The sequence below is a fragment of the Apodemus sylvaticus genome, chromosome 5 (genome assembly GCF_947179515.1).
Source record: "Apodemus sylvaticus chromosome 5, mApoSyl1.1, whole genome shotgun sequence".
NCBI lineage: Eukaryota > Metazoa > Chordata > Mammalia > Rodentia > Muridae > Apodemus > Apodemus sylvaticus.
In genome coordinates this window covers 10819695-10839750 of record NC_067476.1, presented here as the reverse complement: position 1 = coordinate 10839750, position 20056 = coordinate 10819695, and the positions used below count along the sequence as shown (strand labels likewise).

The window sequence follows — 20056 nt, the reverse complement described above, 5'->3', positions numbered from 1 at the left end:
AACTACAACAAACCTGATTACGTGGTGAACCAGAGAGGAGGGTCAGGGTGCCAGAAAGCTGGGTTAAGTCTTTGTAGTTCATGAGTCTGGGGCTCTGTCTTCCGTGAGGCCTGCCTGGACTCCTGCCTGGCTAAAAGGCTGCTTCTGCAGAGGCCAGCATGCTAAGCTCAGCCACACGCGTCCCTGACGCTTGGCCCATATCAGCCTGGTAAAAAGTCGCAGCACCTGGGAATGGTGTTGGTCTGCTTGGTGGCTTCTCCAGGGGCTTCTCCCCCATTAGTGCTAGTGTATCTCATTCACACAGCCCCACAGGGCTGATGAGCCTGTGTGCGCTGGGCTAGTGCAGTGTACAGAGACGAGTGTGCTCCTGACAGCCCCTGGCCACCACTGATCCTCCTCGTGTGGCTGATCCGAGCCAAGAGCACAGCTGTTGCAGAGTGGTGACCAGGCAAGGCCCACAGCTTGCCACCCCCCGTCTGCACCCCAGCAGGCAGGAGAACTGGGGACAATTGCTGAGTAGGTGACAGGTCCCAGCAGCAAACACTGCCAGGAGGAACCGCTAGGTGGCCCCCGCTTACCTGTCCTTCCACAGGCCCAGACGCAGAAGTCCTGACAGCGCCCATGCACACCTGCTTGTGTCTCCCACTCAGCGCTTGGCTTCCCTTGTCTTAACCATCAAAGTGGCATCCCCTGAAGCACGTATGCCCGTCCTAAAGAAGCTGACTGCTCCCCATGTGCACCCAGGGACCTTTGGACCCCTTCTCCCGTCCAGGACTGCCCAGGGTGATTTTTAGTGCACGCCTTGCCTGGTGCCAAAATTCTCCCAGGGCACTGCGGAATCAGACTTGGGATCCCTAATGCCTGCTTCTTGTGAGGGGCCAGGGAAACAAACCCTTGTTCTCTTCTGTCCTTGCTTGCCCAATGAGGGAACAGGCTCTGAGATGGAGAAGCCTGAGATTGCAGCAGGAAGTTTGAGCCCTAGCTAACACTAACCCCTCAGATGCTTATGTATGGTGTCTGCCTCTGAACCCCAGAAGAGAGAGAGCCCTTCAGAGTAAGGAGCTGTTAACCCTTTGGACAAGGGGAACTTGAGTCAAGAGAGGTTCAGTGGCCTGTAATCACAGTTTCCTGCTTAGGCCTGAAGGATCTTTGGGTCACCTACAATCCTTTTAAGTGGTGAGGGCGTGCGTGCGTGCGTGCGTGTGTGTGTGTGTGTGTGTGTGTGTGTGTGTGTGTGTGTGCAGGGAGACACGGGTGCATCCTCAAGGAGTGGGCTTCTGACCCCAGCCTGGGGTTACTGGCCAGTAAGTAACTCCAGCAGCTTGCTGGTGGGAAGCCAGGCTGGGACTGTGGGACACGCCAGTCACGGCTAACACTGAAAGTGCAGACTGTGGAATCCAGTTTCTGGCTGGTGACAGTCTGGGAGGGCATGTGGCCATGGTGCTAGCTCCCGCTGTGATCCCGGGACCACTTTGCCTGTGTTAGGCTCTGGCCCCATCTTCACAAGGCCTGCCCCACGCTTGCCAGGCACCTAGAGGGACGAGACGAGGGACGAAGACTAAGACAGACTGGAAACCGGTGGGAGAGAGACGCCGCCGGTGCCAGGGAACAGCAAGGCGGCCAGAGCGCCCCGGAGCCGGAAAACAGCTTTAAGAAATAGCGGGGGGCCCAGGCGTCTCTGCGGAGCTGGGGGAAGGGCGGCTGGCGGGGCGCGGCGTGGGGGCGCGTGGGAGCCACGCGGTCGGAGCCACAACAGCAGCTCGTTAACCGCGCAGATTAAGGACTTTGTCAATTACCTCCGAAGGCTGCTCGGGCGGATTAAACGCTTTAAAAAGTGTTGCTGGTGGGAGGGACGACTGAGAAGCCCCCACTGGTGGCTCAGATCCCTCCTCCCGCGGTTGGGATAGCTTCAGGCCGGCTTTGGGGGGGTGGTGAGGGGGAGCAAGGTGTTGGCCGGGACTCCGGGTGGGCAGATGCCGTGCGGGCGTGCAGCAGCCCGGTCGCGGAGTCGGGAACTCCAGCACCAGGCCACAGGGCTGGAGATTAGCAGGCCACGAGCACACTTGCCCCGGGACCTGGAACCCCGGAGTCCCGAAAGGGACACCCGGTCTCTGCCTAGCCCCTTTCTTAGATGTGATCCCCGCGCCGGGGGACTTAGACGAGTCCCGCCCAAGAGGAAGTTTGCGCGGGGCGCCGCAGGGCGCGCAGGTTCCTCGGGGAGCCCGCGGCTGCCGTCACGCCCGCTGCTGCTGGCTAGTCCTCCTCACCCCCGCAGCGACCGGGCTGGAGCCGGAGTCACTCTTAGGGCCCTCGGGGGGCGCGCGCGCGTGCCCGGGAAGCCGCGGGGAGCAATAAAAGGCCCTGAGAGTCCGAGACGAAGACGCGGCGACTGAGCCGGGAGGAAGAGGGCGGAGCGCGCGGGAGGCGCGGGAGCGGGACGCGGGGACGGCGCGGCGCGGGCGGCTCTCGGAGGCTCGCGCCCGCGCTCCCAGCGATCACACGCGCTCACACGCAGCCTAGCTGGCGGTCGCCGCTCCCGGGCCACCCCGAATCCCCGGCATCGAGGGGACCTCCTGCGAGTGCAGCGCACCCTGCGCGCCCCTCGCTTCCTTTGCACCGGCCTTTGCCCCGCACCCCCGCGGGTCCTGCGGGAAGATGGTCCACGAGCGGTGGAAGACCGTGGGCGGCGCGTCCCAACTTGAGGACCGACCGCGCGACAAACCGCAGGTACCCACGGGCGCGGGGATGGGTGTGGGGGCTGGAGTTTGGGGAGCTTGTGCAGAGCTTGGTGGGAGCACCTGCTCTCCTCCTCCCCTCGGCGGAGTCGTGAACTCTGGGCTCCCTGCAGAAGGCACCCGCTGCAGCCAGTCCCCACCCCCCACCGGAGACCCCTGTGCTTGCTGTGCAGAGGGGAGAGAGGACCCATAGTTGGTTGTGGATCAGCCAACAGATGACCGGCGCTCAGAGTCCCGTTCGCCCACAGCCTTCATGGGGGTCCTCCTCACTTACAATTTAGCCGTGCCCCGAACCTCTTTCCAGGCTTCAAGAGCAGGGCCGGCCCCCCCAAGTCCACCTTTTATACCCAGGCGCCCAAATTCAATTGGGGAACAGTAAATATTAATCTCCTATAAGAAGCCTAAGCACTGTGATTCTCTGACTTTCAGGAGAACAAGGCTCAGAGAGGTCTCGCCGCAGCCCGAGGTCACGCAGCCCATAGGGATTTGAACCTGGGTCTGGCTGATCCTCTCTCCCTGCTGCCTTTGCAGGGCCAGTGAAGTGTCCCGGCTTGGAGGGTGCCCAGGGCTGTGCACTGCACCAGCTGGGACAGAGCAGGGAGGGGCTTCTGAGGTACTGGGCATCCGGTGTGTGAAGCGGAGGGTGGCCTCAGGACTGCCCCAGGCTGAGCCATCAAGGGACTGGGATAGACAGGCGTTGTGAGGAGGCCGTCCGCCAAGGAGAAGCAGATAATGGGGCTGCCCGTTTTAAATTTTAAATTTCTCCCAGACAGATGTCACTGGGGAAGGAACAGTGAGAGTTTGCAACCAGAGAAGGAGGAGGTGGCAGGGGTGGGCGTGGCCACCCCTCACTAATCAAAGCTGCAACCTGCCTTTCTTTCAGAGTAACACTGGTCTGGCAAGGGGACCAGCTAGCTACAGTTTGCAAAGCTGGCTCTTCACAAGTGTACACTTCCCACATCCCAGATGAGGACCAGGGAGGCTGAATACGCCCAAGTCACTCAGCGTGTGAGCCAGAGAGCAGGGATCTCTCTCATCTCAGACCCTTCCATTGCCTCCCTGGGTGGTCCGGTCCCCTTCTCAATGGTCTTCACTGTGTCCCCAGGTGGCAGGGCCTTTCCTGCTGAGATCTTAAAGGAGCAGTGGAAACCTCAAGGCTTGTCCCCAAGGCTGCCCTGCCTGGTCCAGTCTCCTCTCCCTTTGGTCCCCTATGGGTCCTGACTCCTTGTTATTTCCCTCTTTCGGCCAGATTCCACTTGTAGACCTTTACTCTCTCGTTTGATTGACACCACCAGGCCCCCGAATACTGCACACCCAGGTGCACCCTACCTGTTCTACAGAGGGTGGGAAAGAGGCCGCCTCCTCTTGGAGGCCTCCCTGGTTGCCTGGGGTGGGGCTCTTGGTCCAGGCACTTTCATCATTTTTTAAATTGTGTCCCTGGCTCTAGTTCCTAGGGTCACAGTTCCCCCATGGCCCCCTGCCCAGGCTGCTGCCTTTTCCAGAAGCCCAGCTGAGGTTAGGGCCGTAGCTGAGATCAGAAGCCTGAAACTATGTCAGGAGGAGCCTGGGAGAGGAGGTATGGGGGTGTCCGGAGAGTCTGCTAGAAATGGGACTTCAGGGTGTCCTGGGCCAGGTGTGGCCTTCCAGACTCCGCTGCCCCTGGGAACCAGCTCCCAGCTGCACCAGGGAGAGCAGAGCTGGGTCTATGCTGGGTATGCGGGTATTAGATACCCCTTCTGTCCTCCGTGCCCGCTGTGTGTGCGACCACAGGAGGAGGCAGGGGGTGGGAGGGAGAGAGGTGTGCCTCAGCTCCCCTGGGGCCTTCTTCCTTGTTTTCTAGTTACACTGTGATCCCTGACACACTTGTGTCCCTTGTTGGCCCATCTGCGAGAGGGACCAAGCCTTCCCTCCTCTTCCTCACGCCACCCGAGCTGATGGGGAGACCAGTGAGCTTCCGGCATATTTGTAAACCTCAGAGTGCTGCGCACCCACACACAGGCCCGTTCTCCCTGTCACGGCTCTCCCAGGGTGGGATACGTGGCAGTCTCTTCCCACTGGAAGGAGACCGTTCCAGCACCAGGCTAGCTCACACCCTTGCCTGTCATGTCTTGGTCACACCACCCTAGAAGGATGCAGATATAACAGATGAGCCGGCTGGAGCTAGGCCCTCTCTCTGGTAGGGGGACCAAACCTGTGACCTCTGGAAGCAGATGGGACAAAGGGGAAGAGAGGGGGGATGGAGGGAGGGAAGGAGGGAGGGCACCCTGTTCTTCCCTGAACTGGCTGCTTCCAGAGCTTACTGAGCAGAGCAGTGAGTCTCACCCTTCCTTCCTCACCCCAGGCATGGCGGCTCCTGGGATTTCCCTGGGCCTGCTCTTCCTGGCTGTGTTTCAGAACTGTCTCCTCATTGGATGGGTGACCTTGGCCAAGTGGCTAACTCCAACCGCTTTACGGTATCCTTTCTGCCCCCGTACAAGAAGGGTCTTGTGGACCCTGGGGAGGAAGATGAGGTCCAGTGACATTTGTCAGGTGTTCAGATATAAGACTCCGGAACTACACATGGGCTTTCCTGGGATCTCTGTAAGATGTCACCCTGGGCCATCTCCTTGGAGGGAGTGGTGACTTCCTGCTGAGCGAATCCCAAGCCAGCCTCCGCAGTCAGTCTCTCAGCCATACCTAGGCTCTGCTTCTGTTCTTTCAAAACTAGGGACGTCCCAGAAAGCTACTGTGGGAAATCCTTTCTCGCATCCAACTTTAATCCTTGTCCCATTACTTCACTCCATGGCTATTTGTGGAGACCCTGTTTCACACTAGGAGATGCCGCCTGGACCTCAGGGAACACAGAGTACCCAGGGGACCAACCTACAAGCCAGGAACTGCCATAGGCCATGTGGATACCATACAAGGAAGACTTCTCCTTCTTCCCACTTACGAGAACATGAGAAGTCACTGTCAGATTTGGGGTGGGGGGGAGAGACTGCTGAAGTTACACCCCGTCAGCTTTTTCTCCAGTCAGCATGGCCTGCTTGAGGCTCCCAGGCCTGGCAGAGATGGTCATGGGGCGTCACATAGACCAGTGTCTAGAGAGGGAGCAGCAGATTCCGAGAGAGTACCCTTGGGTCTGGTCATGCCCCTGGGGTGTGAGGGGCCTGGAGGGGCCTGGAGGGGTGTGAGGGGCGAGCATCCTGCCTGCTCTGTGTTCAGGCCACTGGTGACACTGGTTTTGAAGCAGGTGGTAGAGATGTGGCCAGGTTAGTGTGCAGTGAGCTAAGGCTCTTGTGAGCCCTGTGAGGAGGGCAGGATCTGGGGCCCTTCCCAGACACCTGTGGAAGCCCTTTGCCAGCAAAGTGAGAGCCAATCCAGAGGTTCTCCAGGAGCGAAGGTGTGGGTGTCTTAGAGCCCCTAGGAGACATGCACTCTGCGGGCAGCATTGTCTCTGTCACCTTGGGCACCTTCAGCGGCTGCTCCTAGAACCTTCCAGAACGCCCGAGCGCCCCAGATCTCCAGCGCACAGTCAGCAGCACCGGTCTGCCCCAAGCACAGCTGCAGCCTTTGGCTGAGGCTCCCGGGACAGGGGACAGAGTGGCCCTCCAGACACCCCACCTCCCTGGCCCAAGAGACCTCCTTGTTCCCGCTGACAGCCAAGATGAGGCTCTCTGTCTTGGACCTGTGGGCCTGGGCTACCAGGAAGGCAAGCAGGAGGGGGTGTGTGTCATATGTGGGGATGGGGTTTATCGGGACCCTTTGGTATTGAATCTTGTCCTCCAGGTTCCAAGTTCTCAAGGGCTGGTGGCTCCAAGATATATACTGGAAAAATGTCACCTCCCAGTAGAGGTGTTCTGGGCAAACCCCTCCTCAGGCAAACCCCACTTAACTTTCCTTTAGACAGTGGCTTACTTTTTTATTTTTTATTTTTTATTTTGTGTGGCGGAGGAGCGGGGTTATATATGTGTCACAGCACATGTGGAAAAGTTCAAAAGACAACTTCTGGGAGCCAGCTCCTCTTCCCTCCTTGGCATGGGTCCTTGAGATTGAACTCAGGCTGTCCGGCTTACCAGCAGCCCCCTTACCTGATGACCGTCTCACAGGCCCTGCCAGGGGCTGGTAGGGAGCCCCTGCTCACCCCTATTGCAGGGATCAGAGACATCCCTTAAGCCGGGAACATGCAAGCCTTCAGCCCCATCTCGTGTCTCAGGCTTCTGGTTCCTTCTAGGCACGATGCCTTGTCCTTGGGAAGCTCTGTGCCCCCTCTCCTCGCGTGTGAAGGTTGGGGTGCACCTTGCTCTGCCTGGCCAAAGACTGATTAATAAGCTGCAGCCCAAGGCACCGTGCCGGCCTCCTAGCCCAGGCCCCTTATTATCTCGGGCGATTTCTCTGCGAGGCACGTAGGCCGCAGCCTATAAAAGAGAACAGCTCTTCATCTTTAAGGTTGATCTCTGAAGACTAATTCTCCTCCAGGAGTGAACTGCTCCTTCGCTGAGCTCCCATGCCACACTGGCTCCAAGGGACCCTGCAACTCCCTCCACCCTCTTCATCTCTTCCCCCTCAGTCCCCACTCCCCTGGGAAGATGTGTGGCCAATCCATCAGGATGAAGTCCTGGAGATGTTGAGCGCTCCCCCCCCCCCCCAAGCTGGCTGAAGGACCTTAATGCTACAAAATCAGAGGACACAGCTTGGAGACGCTCAGGGCAAGGTGTCTCCTGATGGGCCAGGAACCGGCGTAACAGCCGTTTAGCTGCCAACATAGCTTTGTCCCCGATTCTCCAGCCCGCTTCTCTGGGAAGGAATGTTGGAAGACATTCAACCCATGGCCACCCAGACCCCATTTGTTTTATCACATCCTTTCCCACCTCTCCTCCTCCCCTCACTGTGTCGCTTTGGGACTGGGTTTTTGCTCACTGGGTCTCAGTTTCCACATCTCCAAAATGAGTCCAACCACAGCCTTCACCGCAGATGCCGCCTGCAGGCTTGGGGGGCGTGGCTGAAGCTCGTGGCTGCTGGTGGCGACCAGAAGGCTCCCTGCAGGCTCCTGGCCTGCCTGGGCTAGAGGGCTTGGTCCAGCCCGGGGTTACCTCCGTTCTGTGTGTGCCATCGTGGAGAGGAGATAGCCCCATCTCAGAACTGAAGGTTCAGCTTCTGCAGGGAAGTCCTGAGGCTCTGTGGTGCCAGACATCCCAGTTTGTCCCAAAGGCATGGCCTGGCCTACCTGCCTTTCCTGCCTCTGTCTGTCCACCCACCTCACAGGTGAGGACTTCCCTGTGCCCAGTGGTCAGACTGGGCATGGGGTCCAGGGTCCAAGGCAGGTTCCCTCCCCAGCTCCTGGACCCCCCAGAAATTTGTCCTCAGCCTCTGTCAGAGCCCCAAAGTGATCATGCCCCCAGCAAGTCCGAGAGTCAAGTCTATGGACACAAGCAACCCTGGAGCAGACACAGGGTCTGAGGTTCCTCTGACGCCTCTATTGGGGTGGGCCAGAGCCTGGCTCGTGGGGCGTCCTGTGAGTGGAAGGAAAGGTGACGAAATCTGTCTTGAGATGCCCATGGGAGAGGAATCCCTCCAAACTGGGGAGAAGGGAAGTCGCAGTCAAGGAGGGCTTCCTGGACAGGGCCAGCCTTCGCCCTCAGCCTCTGCTGCCGAGAGACTCAGGAGATGGTGTTTGAATTTATAGGAGAAGAGCGGCTTGCCTCGCAGCTTTCTCAATAGTAAATGCAATGGGTATTTTCTATACGGCCAGGAAAGCAAGCCGGCAGCCAGCTATATCCAAAAGGTCTCCCCGTGTGTGAGAAAGGGAAGGCGTCCTCCCCATGCAGAGGACACGGGAAATAACGCTCTGGGTGGAAGATAAAAACCACCTCCAGATGCTCTGCGCGCACTGATCATGAGATAATAAAAGCCACTAATATTTATTGCAGAAATGTAACGTGCCCGGCACGGCTGCAGGGGCTTTAATATACTAATTCAGTTAAAGAGGTATCTCCAGTTAAGGAATTTGGGGGTTTAGGGGCAGGTGTGTGGGAGAGAATTGAGATTTGATTATAGGAGGTGCCTGCCCCCCCTGAAAGCAGGGGGGCACAGATCCACTCAGAATGCTGTTTCGAATTAGCTGTGTGATTCTGGGCAAGTCCTTGCCCTCTCTGGGCTTCTGTTTTTCCTATGTATAAACAGTCAGGGACTATGAGCGACTTGGTAGAATTAATGGGTCCCCAAGGCATTTGTTGCTACACAGTCATGGCGCCATCTTAAATTACAAGTGACACTGGCTTTGGTTTCAGTTGTTAAGCCCCTGGTGCACCAGACCCATCCTTATAGTGACAACTCTGCCCGGTTTTTCTCTTGCATCTGCATGTCGCCTGCCTGGGAGGCGCAGTGCCCCTGCTCTTCCTTACCGTGGCCGGCCTGGCCCCCGAGAGCCTCTGCCTGCCGGCTGACCTTCGTCCAGTCAGGGCCCTGCTCTAGGAAAGGAGCAAGTCAGAGAGATGGCTCTGCGCAGGGGTGAGGAGAGAGTGCTCTCTCCGTCTGTCCTCTCCGTCTGTCCTTCCCCTGCCCCGGCCTCTTTGCTGTCCCTGCCTCATCTCTCTGCCCTTGGGCTGCGTACAGCTTTTTTGGGACGAAAAAAAAGCTCCCTGGGCACAAGCTGGCCACTAACATTTGCCTTCCTTTCTCCTGTCTGTCTGTCTGTCTGTCTGTCTGTCTGTCTGTCTGTCGTGTCCCGGGCTGACCTACAGCGAGCAAGCTGCAGTTACGTCCTGTGCACAGTGCTCTTGTCCCTGGCGGTGCTGCTGGCCGTGGCTGTCACAGGTGTGGTTCTCTTCCTGAATCATGCCCACGCACCAGGCACGGCTCCCCCACCCATCGTCAGCACGGGGCCTGCCGGGGCCAACAGTGCCCTGGTCACCGTGGAGAGGGCGGACAGCTCCCACCTCAGTCTCCTCATCGATCCTCGCTGCCCCGACCTCACGGACAGCTTTGCCCGCCTGGAGGGCATCCAGGCCTCCGTCCTTCGGGCACTGAGTGAGCACCAGGCACAGCCGAGGCTGGACGGTGCTCCCGAGCTGCTGGACGCACTGGCTGACCAGCTGCCCCGGCTGCTGGCCCGGGCCTCTGAGCTGCAGACTGAATGTGCTGGACTGCGCAAGGGACACAGCCTGCTGGGCCAGGGCCTCAGCGCCCTGCAGAGTGAGCAGGGTCGGCTCATCCAGGTGAGGGTAGGAAGGATCTACACATGCCGTGTGTGTGTGTGTGTGTGTGTGTGTGTGTGTGTGTGTGTGGTGTGTGTGTGTGTGTGTGTGTGTGTGAGAGTGCATGCGTGCGTGTGTGTGTGTATTCGTGCATGCGTACGTGTGTTCGTGCATGTGTGTGTGCATGTGCTGCGTGCGTGTGTGTGTGTGTGTGTGTGAGTGCGTGCGTTTGTGTGTGTGTGTGTGCATGTGCTTGTGTGTATGTGTGTGTGTGCATGTGCGTGCGTGTGTGTGTGTGTGTGTATGTGGTGTGTGTGTGTGTGCATGTGCGTGTGTGTGTGAGTGAGTGCGTGTGTGTGTGTGTGTGTGGTGTGTGTGTGTGTGTGTGTGTGAGTGAGTGCGTGCGTGTGTGTGTGTGTGTGTGTGTGCCTTCATTTGAGAGGCACCTTGTGCTGAGTATGTAATATCCAGTCTCAGTCCCTAAGTGTTCCAACCTGGGCCTTGTCCTTTCATTTGCGGAAGCCTGTGTCCTCACATTCATGACCAGTGTCCCAACTCACTTTGCTCCCCGCCCCCCATGCATGGTAACTCTGTAGCCTTGCAGACCCAGGGCTAGAGGGATTTCTGAGGCTCACTGAGAGGCGGTGAACTGTAAGCAAGGTGGGCATTTCCTCCCTGTCTGTTTCCCCTCCCCCAAGCCCTCTGCTGACCAAACTGAGGCTTGAGCCTTGCTCTTGGTCTATCATATGACAGCCCAGTGTCCTCCTGGAGGGGTGCAGCACCCCTCCCCCACTTGCCACTGCTCTATTCTCAGCTGCCCATAGCTTTCCAGGGATGCTGTGCCCTTGTGGGGAACCCAGCCAGACCCTTAGCCTCGCAACTCCTCCCTCCTTTTTCCCCCTCCCCTGGACCCAGCCAAGTTCTTCAAGAATCAAGTGGAGCTAGGGGAAAGGTTTTGGCTTTGGCTCTGCCAGCAGGCCCTCGGCACCAGCTAGAAGCTCTCCTTGTAGGCTCTCCTTGTAGGAGAAGGGACTCCAGGCTGTCTCCTTTGCCTCTTGCCGGTTCCCAGAACAAAAAAACAAAAAACAAAAAACTTGAGGCCTGGAAAGTAGCTCTGGGTCATGGTACCACAGCTAGATCAGGCCTGAACTGGAGCCCAGCGTATCTGCCCAGCCTCCAGCCCTGTGCCACTTCACTGCCTGACTCAGCTTAGCACTAAAGTCAACCTCCACCCAACCGCCTAGCACAGCTGTTCCTACACTCCCCTCATCCGGGCACACAAGATGACCAGGCGTTTGGTCACCCATAGCTCATGAGCACTGGCCCTCTTCCCTCTGCTTGAAGGCTGCAGCTGGAGAAATTACAGCCCTTGTCACCCTGTCTGGGTGACTGACAGGGTGATAGGTCCCCTGGGCTGGGGGACTTACAGCCAGCTTCCTGCTGCCCCTCCCCCAGGCCCATCAGCAGACAGATTGCCAGGCTCTGGGTGACACGGAGGCCCAGCTCAGCCATGGTCAGGTCAGGCTGGCTACAGAGGTGCCCTGTGAGCAGCAAATACAAATAGAGAGTGCCCCCCCTACTCCCCCACCCCCCACCCCACCCCACCCCTCCCCCACCCCCCCACCCCCCACCCCCACCCCTGTCTCCAGTGCAGCGACTCACCTGGTACAGGACCATCCAAGATGTTTTCTGCCCATCTGGATCATTCAGAGGCGACCAGCTAGGTGTCACCCCATCTAGAAGCTTCTTCCCTCAACAGTGGCACAGAGCAGAGGTTCTGTTCCCCAAACCACAATTGTCAGAGGTCTGTTGCTCACCAGCCCAGCTAAGGGCTGTCTGTTGGTTTGAGGCTACACAGTGTGGGATCCATCTTAGCTTGGGGCAATCTTGGGTGGGCCATATCCCCTCTCTAGGTGGGTTCTTCCCACTTGTAAAATGGGGTAGCAGGCCAAGCCCAAGGGGCTGCTGGCGTTCCTGACTGGGCAGGGCTCAGCGGGCCTCTAGCATGTAGAGACCCTCTCAGCTCCATGTGTAGACTTCAGCTGGGGACCTCATTGAAAACCTTTGTGAGCGGAAGCGATAATCCACCCTGAAGTCGACGCGGTAACCCCAGGGGCAGGTGCCTTCGTCGCCCACTGTGCAGAGGGGCAGACTGAGGCTCAGCGGGGAAGGGCCTGGTGGAAGTCTGGCCGCTGCTGAGCCTCGCTGGAAGCGGCTGCCCTGATTTCACGGCCTCTGGTTGCCGCCAGCTTCTCGTGATGGTTTGCGCGGCTCAGCGAGCAGGGACTGACTCCCTATTAATTCGGGGCAGGTTTATATGTTTCAGTGGTAATCATTTGCTAGTTTAAACCGAGGTCTCCTCGGCCTGCCAGGGAGAGGGAGGGGCTGTGCCGGAGCTGTTGAATGTCACGGCCATGGTGACTCAAAAGGATGGGCTGTGCGGTGAGATTTACCAAGGGGACTTCCGTCACCCCCTCACCAAGGGCTGCCCTCGTCCCCACAAGGGCTCCGTGGAGCCTGACCTCCGCTCACTGTGCTGGGCTCCTGCAGCCCCCTGTAGTTCTCCTGGACACCACTGAATCACCTGCTCAGCGGAGGGGAAACCAACAGGGCCTAGAGCTTCACAGGGCCCTGCCTTTGGCCGAGCTGAGAATCACGTTTTGTAAACTGCTGGTTGGCTGGCTGTATTTCTCTCTTCCTCCGATGGGCTATTATCTGGCAAGTGACAGGTTCGGTGAGCAAGACCCAGTTTGCTTCGTGTTGCCAGCTGCCCACCCCCCCGCCCCCCATTCTATATACTCCTGAAAGCCAGGGGGACAGGTAAAGAGGCAGGAGACCCCCAGACCCTTCCAGCAGCCAGCATAGTAAGCCGCCCCTGGAGATCTCTGCTGCTCTGGGGTGTTCCGACCCATGGACAGTGAGGGAGGGGAAGATGGGAGGGGGTCAGTGTTACCTCGCGTGGCTGGAATTATGGAGAGCAGGTGATAGTGACAGGTTTTTAGAGCAGGGAGGGTGTCACACAGCAACAACCCACTCAGAGAACACCAGGGCCTGACCCCACCCACACCTGGTGTGGTCATAGGACGGTTTTACCCTTCTTGCCTTGAGAACGTGGCATGAATCCTGATTCCCCTGTGGGTAAGGGGGTAGTGGGTAGGTGGCTGGGGGGCAGGGGTTGGGGGGTAGGGATTCTCTTTCTTGGCTTCCCCTGGCTCTTTGCTGTCCTGGGGGGCCCTGTGAGTTGGTGTACACCAGGCTTCTATGGAGGTGCCCCACGATGTTCAAACGGGGGTGGGGTCGCGGAAGGAGCAAGGGAATCCTTCTTTGGGGCCCAGTTTGAACTCAGCAACCTGTACCCAGACTCCACGCCCTTGCCAATACTCAGGTCCATTTTCCCAGGTGCAGGGACCGCCTCTGCCTTAGTGCCTCATGTGGGGGTCTTAGAGGAGAGAGGAGGTGGGGTGTACTATAGCCAAGAAGATGAAGCAAGGGCCCCGATACCATGCTGTGTGCTGTGCTGGGGTGTCGTGGTGCTGAGGTACTGTGCTGACGCTCTGTATGTGAGCTTACCAGTCCCCAGAGCAGTTAGGCTGGGTTGGTGATGATAACTCGTTTCTCTCCTAACAACCAAGGCTTGTGTGGGCGTGCCTTAGTGGGTAAGGTGCTTGCCCAGGGAGTCCCAGACTGGGTTCCCGCACTGCATCTATTGTATGTGCTTGGCATATTGACTTTAAGCCTATAATTTACTCCACACCGGAGCAGCAGAGGCTTAAAGTCAACCTGAGCCATGTGACACCATGTCCCAGGGAAAACCAGAAGTGGGCTTCAGGAGGAATTGGTTGGTGGACAGCTCACCCTGATGCCTGCTGGGCTCCCCACCCCCGCCCCGCACTGTCTCATCAGCTGGGCTGGACACATAGAAGTGACCAAGCTTCTGCCTGAGCCCTTGTCCTCTGAATCCCTTAGAGCCCCACTGACCCCTCAAACTGTCATGAGCATGACCCTGGGATCAGAGCAAGCCAGGGGACAGCCTTTCCTGGCAGGGGCCTCGCAGACCCACGCCCCCTCTAAGGCCTTCTGTGCTCCATCGGCAGCTTCTCTCCGAGAGTCAAGGTCACATGGCTCACCTGGTGAACTCAGTCAGTGATGTCCTGGAGGCTCTGCAGAGGGAGCGGGGGCTAGGTCGGCCCCGGGTCAAGGCTGATCTTCAGAGGGCGCCTTCCCGGGGAGTCCGGCCTCGAGGCTGTGCTAATGGTGAGTGAGATAACCTTGCTTTCACTGGGTGGCTCTGGTGCCCAGGTCCAGGGAGGTGGAGGGTTGTAGTGAGGCTACTGTCCATCCTCTATCACCTGTCCCTTGACTCATGGACAAGGACATGCTACTGCTATAGAAAAGGGACTTCCTATGGCCGGGTGACCTGGCCTGTCGGAACTGTGAGCCCATTTTCCAGATAAGGAAAGTAAGGCCTCAAGGATTTACCTCCAAGAGCTCTTTGGAGGGAAGGGATGACAGAATGTAGTGTCTGGGTGACCGTCACCCTGATGTGGCTCCTTGTCACAGGCTCTCGGCCGCGGGACTGCCTGGATGTTCTCCTGAGCGGACAGCAGGATGATGGTGTCTACTCTGTCTTCCCCACTCACTACCCAGCCGGCTTCCAAGTCTACTGTGACATGCGCACTGACGGCGGAGGCTGGACGGTGAGTCTGTCTTGTGCGTTCATCTGCAGAGGTACCCTGCCCGGCACACTCTGCCCAGTTCAAACTCTCCCCACTCCCTGTAGACAGCAGCTGAGTGTGCCCTCGGGATCAGATGCCACGTAAGAGGCACCACTGCTCCTAAGCCTTGGTTCTCAGGGTATGCTGCGGTGCTGGGTGAGGCCTTGGGACCTGTCACTCTTCTTCATCTCTCCAGCGTACGCAGGTTCATGCCATGAAGGAAGGGCTCTCTGAGCCCTGAACCGCCCAATGCCTGCCTACAAATAAAAAAGCAAATTCCTTCTTCCTTTGTGCAGAGAAATATGCTGGGTTTGGCCAGAGGAAAACTCTTGCTCTGTTCATCAGGTTTCTTTGAACAGTAGACATGTTTGAGCACCTACTGTGTACTGTGGGCCTTGGAGATGTGGAGCTGAGGAGGCTCCTGCTGGGATTTAAGCTGAAAGTTGCTGAGGTGGGGTGGGGTGGGGGAGCCTGGGTTGGGTGGGTGGGTGTGGCTTTTGAGCCCAGGCAGTAGAGAGCAGGTGACCTCTCTCTCTCTCAGGGCACAGTGTGTCGGCTGGGGTGTGTGGCTGTGAGGTGAGGCTGGAGTTGGAGCCAGGCACTGGGTAGCCATGGAAGGGACTGGGGGTGGAATGGAATGAGCTTCAGCAGTGGTCTACCTGTGTGCTTTTGGGCAGAGTTGGGACGCTCACTCTCGGGTGTCTGTGGATGCAGGTGGAGTTCAGATGACAAGGCTAGCCCCTCTGCTTAGGAAGCACTGGGGCCCACAGGTCATAGTTGGGCTCTTTCGTCCATTAATGGCTCTGGCAATGATGTGGCTTTTGCTGTGTGATCTTATATCATAAGTTACGTTCTCTGAGCTCCAGTTCTCATCCTTAGCTCTATGCACTGTGTGTATATATACAGGTGACCTTGGAAGAGGGCAGCAGATGCCCTGCAGTGAGAGTTACAAACAGTTATGAGCAGGACTCGAACTCAGGTCCCATGTAAGAGCACTGCAGGCTCTTAACCACTGAGCCATCATTAGGTGCTTTTAAAGGCGAGTATCAGAAAGTGGCTGATAGGAGCACAGGGGACTTACTGGAGGGAGATGGGAGGCTGGATGCTTCGGGTCACGATCACTTAGCAGAGACTGGAGTAGGTCTGGTGTGAGCTCCAGCATCCCAGGCCGATGCCACTGAGTGTTACATACTGTGGCTTTGAAGCTGCCCAGCCAGTAACTCAAAGCCACCTTTCCAGACGGGGTGGGGTCACACTGCTGTGCTGGAATCTGGCGTTTTGACATTCGGGCTGTGATACACCTGCACTCAAGCCGAAGCAAAGCCAAGGCCTCGAGCTGAGACGCTAATGTTTTTTATCAGTCAGCAGAGTGCGTGCCCCATGCATGATGCCAGGGGCGGCATCCAGCACCCGTGTAAAAGCTGCGTCTGGCTCCTCGAGCCTCTACCCCAGCTCTGGGGAGGCTGAGACAGAAGATTTCCTGGAGCTGGTCTGCCAATCCAGGCTTAGTCGAAGAAGACACCAGAGGTCAAGCTGAAACCTTCTCAGTCACAGGCACTCGCACATACACGTGCGCGCGCGCGCACACACACACACACACACACACATGTATGCACATGCATGCACACACATATACACACAGTCCTTTTTTATTTGTTTGTTTGTTATTTGTTTATGGTTTTTTGAGACAGGATCCCTCTATGTAGCTCTGGGCAGAGATCCGCCTGCCTCTGCCTCCTGAGCGCTGTGATCAAAGGTGTGAACCATTCCTCCCCGCCCCCTCCCCCAGATCACATAGATTTTAAAAGAAATTGCAAAGTCTACTTCTGTGCCTCCTGGTCCTCGATGCCATGGAAGTCAGTGATTTACCAAGAGTCCACTCAGATATTTAGCCCCACCCTGCCTTGCTCTTCAGTGAGGGAAGCCCCTTGCTTGGTTCAGTGAAGTACGGCCCAGCGGTTCCTGGTGTGGTGTGGCCCGGCAGCCACTCTTCAAAGTCTCTGACCTTAGCTCACACCGGGTGCCACCACTGCTTACCTGAGACTCTTGGCATTGACCATTTTTGGTATTTGATGTCCAGGCCGATGGATGTCCAAGGGCCAAATAAAGCTACAAAGCAAAAATGTTTCCAGAGAGCGCCTGGGACTTGTAGATCAGGCAGCGTGAGCAGGCTTTGAAAGGGGTCGGTGTCCCCAGCAGAGGGGGATGGAGATGGAGGGGGTGGTCAGAGAGAGCAGAGAAAGAGCAGAGCCTGCATTAGGAGCCAGTCTGAGTGCAGCCAAGGATCCCCCAGAGACCCGGAAGATGGACATATCTCTAAACTTGTCTTCGGGCTCCGGGGGAGAGCTTTTAAACGCACCGGATCCGTGTCTGGGGTTAAAAGCTCTTTTGTTTTCCTAACTGCAAAGAGGCTGAGTTATGGTCTTTGCCTCTGGGATCCCTGGGCAGGCAAACCGTCCAGGAGGCCCCCCCACCAGGCCCAGAAATCAGAATTAAGGGTTAAGAGGGCTTGGTGCCTGACTGAGGCTCCGCGGCGGCCGGCCGCACATCTGTCTTCCTCTCAGGCTGACCTGGATCCAATCTTCTGGGGAGTCAGTCAGGGTCTGGGCCTGGTAATTCCTTTGGCCTTGGCTTCAGGGACGATTAACTGGGATGGGTGAGGGACGGTGCCCGGCTTGGACCTGACGCCCCTATGCCCAAGTGGGGGCTCTTGCGGGAGAGCCCGGAGTGCTCTGCAAAGTGCTTGCGTGGTTGGGAGACGTTCATATCCATTTGGCTTCTGTCTGAAGCAATCTTCCCCTAGATGCCTGCGGGCACCTGTCAGGATCACCCCCTCCACACGTACACACACACTCTCCTGGATGTTCAATTGTTGTTTGGGAAGGTGCTGGCCTCTCTCGGCCCATCCATCCTCATTAGGTTCCCCGTCAAAACCACCCAGCTTCAGGCACTAGCACTGCATGGTCCTCCCCAGTGGACTGGAAGCTGTGCTGGGGGGTCTCAAGCCCCCGAGTGGGGTCCTCCATCACAGCCTGCCTTCCTAGAGACCAGAGTGAGCAGGGTTGGGCTCAGCCCGAGGAGCCCTTTGTAGTCTGAATACCATTTCCTGCCTGGCATTGCCCCATGCCCTTCTATTCCCAAAAGCTGGCAGGGAACCCTAGAGAGGGCAAGAGGTTTGCCTCTGCTACCCAGCCAGCCTGGCCGGGGAAGTCCAGGCCTTCTGAGGCAAGTCAATGCAATTAATTGCTACTGAACAATTAATTGAGCATCAGCCACAGGGAGCCATCTGGGACTGAGGTGGAGTAGCAAGTGCTCAGCTGAGAGGGCAGCAGGACAGGGAGCTGGCCTGCGTCAAGGCTGAGGGTCACTGCAGAGGCCCTGATCTTAGTCTAGAGACCTGGTGATGGACAGAGAGGGGCTCAGTGTGGGGAGCGGCTTGTTCTGGGCTACGCTTTAGATTGCTGACCCATCTGGTATAAGAGAGTCTGAGTCAGGGGACAGTGGCCGGTGGTACATGTGGGTGACGGGCCCATGGGCGCCTTCTGAAGCACAAATGAGTCCTCCGTATAACAGGGTTTCCATAGGGAGAGCATGATCCTGACAGGCAAGGTGGAAGGGGTGCCGTGATGGCGGAATAAAACTCTGAAGCATGAATTCTGTGGACCCTGAGTCCTTGCTTTTGGAAATAGGGGCGCCATATTGGAATGATGCCACTTGGGGCTCCTTGCCAGTGGACAGACCTCGGGGCAGATGCGTAGATGCTTCAAGGTGGTCTTCAGGCGTGCCAGGCCCTGACCGTGACTAAGCCAACACCTTTGCTGTCACATCCTCACCACAGGCTCACACAAGCCAGAAAGAAACCTCACATGAGGAGCGAGCGGGGCACGGGAAGGGATGTCAGGACGTGACTGAACTTTGAACTTGACACGTGTCCCTTCTCTAGAAAATGAGATGGATGATCTTGTGACCCAGGCCAGAGACCTTCCTCGCTGGGTATAGACCAACCCTAGCCATGTCCTCTGGAGGCCTCTCTGATCACGCTAACCACGCTCCTTCCCTGCACCTCTCGAAGGCTACCATCTTCCCCTACGTCTCCCACCTCTGTGCTAGGCAGGGTGGGGATTGTGCTCAAGATCACCTGGGCCTCGGGCAGCACCTGCACCGCATCCCTAACACTCCTCAGATGAACGACCTGCCCTCCCCTCTGGGGCCCCAGGATGCTCCCTAGAGGGGAGAGCGGGTCGGACGGGGGAAGAAATCCTTTGTGTATCATGGGTGAGTTCCACTTTTCCTCCAGTAGCGACTCAGCACACACACACACACACACACACCACCCCACCTGGCTGTTACCCACTCACACCTTCTGTTGGTCATCAAGCATTTTTCCCACTGAGCGAGAGAGGTCATGGGTTCAGATGTGCCTCTAATTGGCTCCCTGTAAGAGGAAGCCCCCCCTTCCCCACGTCCCCTTGTCTCCTCCTTAGGCTGTGGGGCAGGAGGAGAGCCATGCCCTCTCTGTAGAACTTCAAAGGAGCCTGGCAGGCAGTCGGTGCAGAGAGAGATGAAAAGCTCCGGGGGACCCTGTGCTGGGAAGGCCAGGCTGCCAGACTGCCAGGGAGACTATGGCCAGCCCCTCCCCTCCGGAGGGCCAGTGACCTGCTGTCACATCAGTAGGGCCACAGTGTCCCCACGCTGTTGCCCAGAGCCCACCTACCTTCACAGTGACTGAAGAGACGGGTGCCTCCTCCTTCCTGTTCTTATTGCTGGAGGAAGCTGCCTCCGCCTGGTGCAGGTCAATTTCCAAAGCTCTGGCATCCATTGGGGAGCGCGCAGTGTCCATGGGACACCACACGTGAAACACTAGGCACAGCACTTCATAAATGGCAGCTCAGAGCACTGTTTTGCCAGAGTCGGCAGGCACTGGCTGCCAAGCCTGGGAAATGTGGCAGGGTGCCAAGCCCGGGGGTACCATTTCCAGTCACAAACAAGGAGCGGGCTGTTTCCTTCTGGAACCAGCAGCTGTCTTTTTCTTGCAGGAGGTTGGGGTGAGGCAGCTGTCAACCTACTGTGTGTCATCAGCAGGTTTGGGGGGCAGCTTCCAGACCTACTGTGAGCCATCAGCTGGCTTGGGGGCAACTGTTAGACCTACTGTGAGCCATCAGTTGGTTTAGGGGACAGGTGTCAGGCCTACTGTGTGTCACCAGCTTATGCTGATTTTGGTTCACCTTCAGGAATAAGGAAAGGGGAACACGGCTTAGGAAGGCTTCAAGACTTGTTGCAAATCAGACAGCCATGGGAAGTGGGCGGAGCACTTTGAGGATAGCTTCAAAAGTTGAGCATTTCCCTGGCTCCTCCACTCCCAGAATCACCCACTAGGCAGGCCCCTGCCTGTCCCCACATCAGCAAGCCCCTCAGACTAGGACAATCTAAG

The 20056-nt window shown here is 57.6% G+C and overlaps 1 protein-coding gene across 2 annotated transcripts in view; it reads left to right on the top strand.

Annotated features, from left to right (window-relative positions):
- Positions 1–1941: 1941 nt before the first annotated feature.
- Positions 1942–20056, top strand: part of Fibcd1 (fibrinogen C domain containing 1) — a 33006-nt gene continuing 14891 nt past the window's right edge. The window contains exons 1-4 of one of the 2 annotated variants that reach the window (XM_052182140.1): positions 1942–2727; positions 9458–9931; positions 14005–14164; positions 14471–14607. In XM_052182140.1, coding sequence (XP_052038100.1) covers positions 2656–2727; positions 9458–9931; positions 14005–14164; positions 14471–14607 — 843 coding nt within the window. In that variant the 5' untranslated portion in view covers positions 1942–2655. The remainder of the gene's footprint in view (positions 2728–9457; positions 9932–14004; positions 14165–14470; positions 14608–20056) is intronic. The other variant, XM_052182139.1, reaches the window with a different exon arrangement.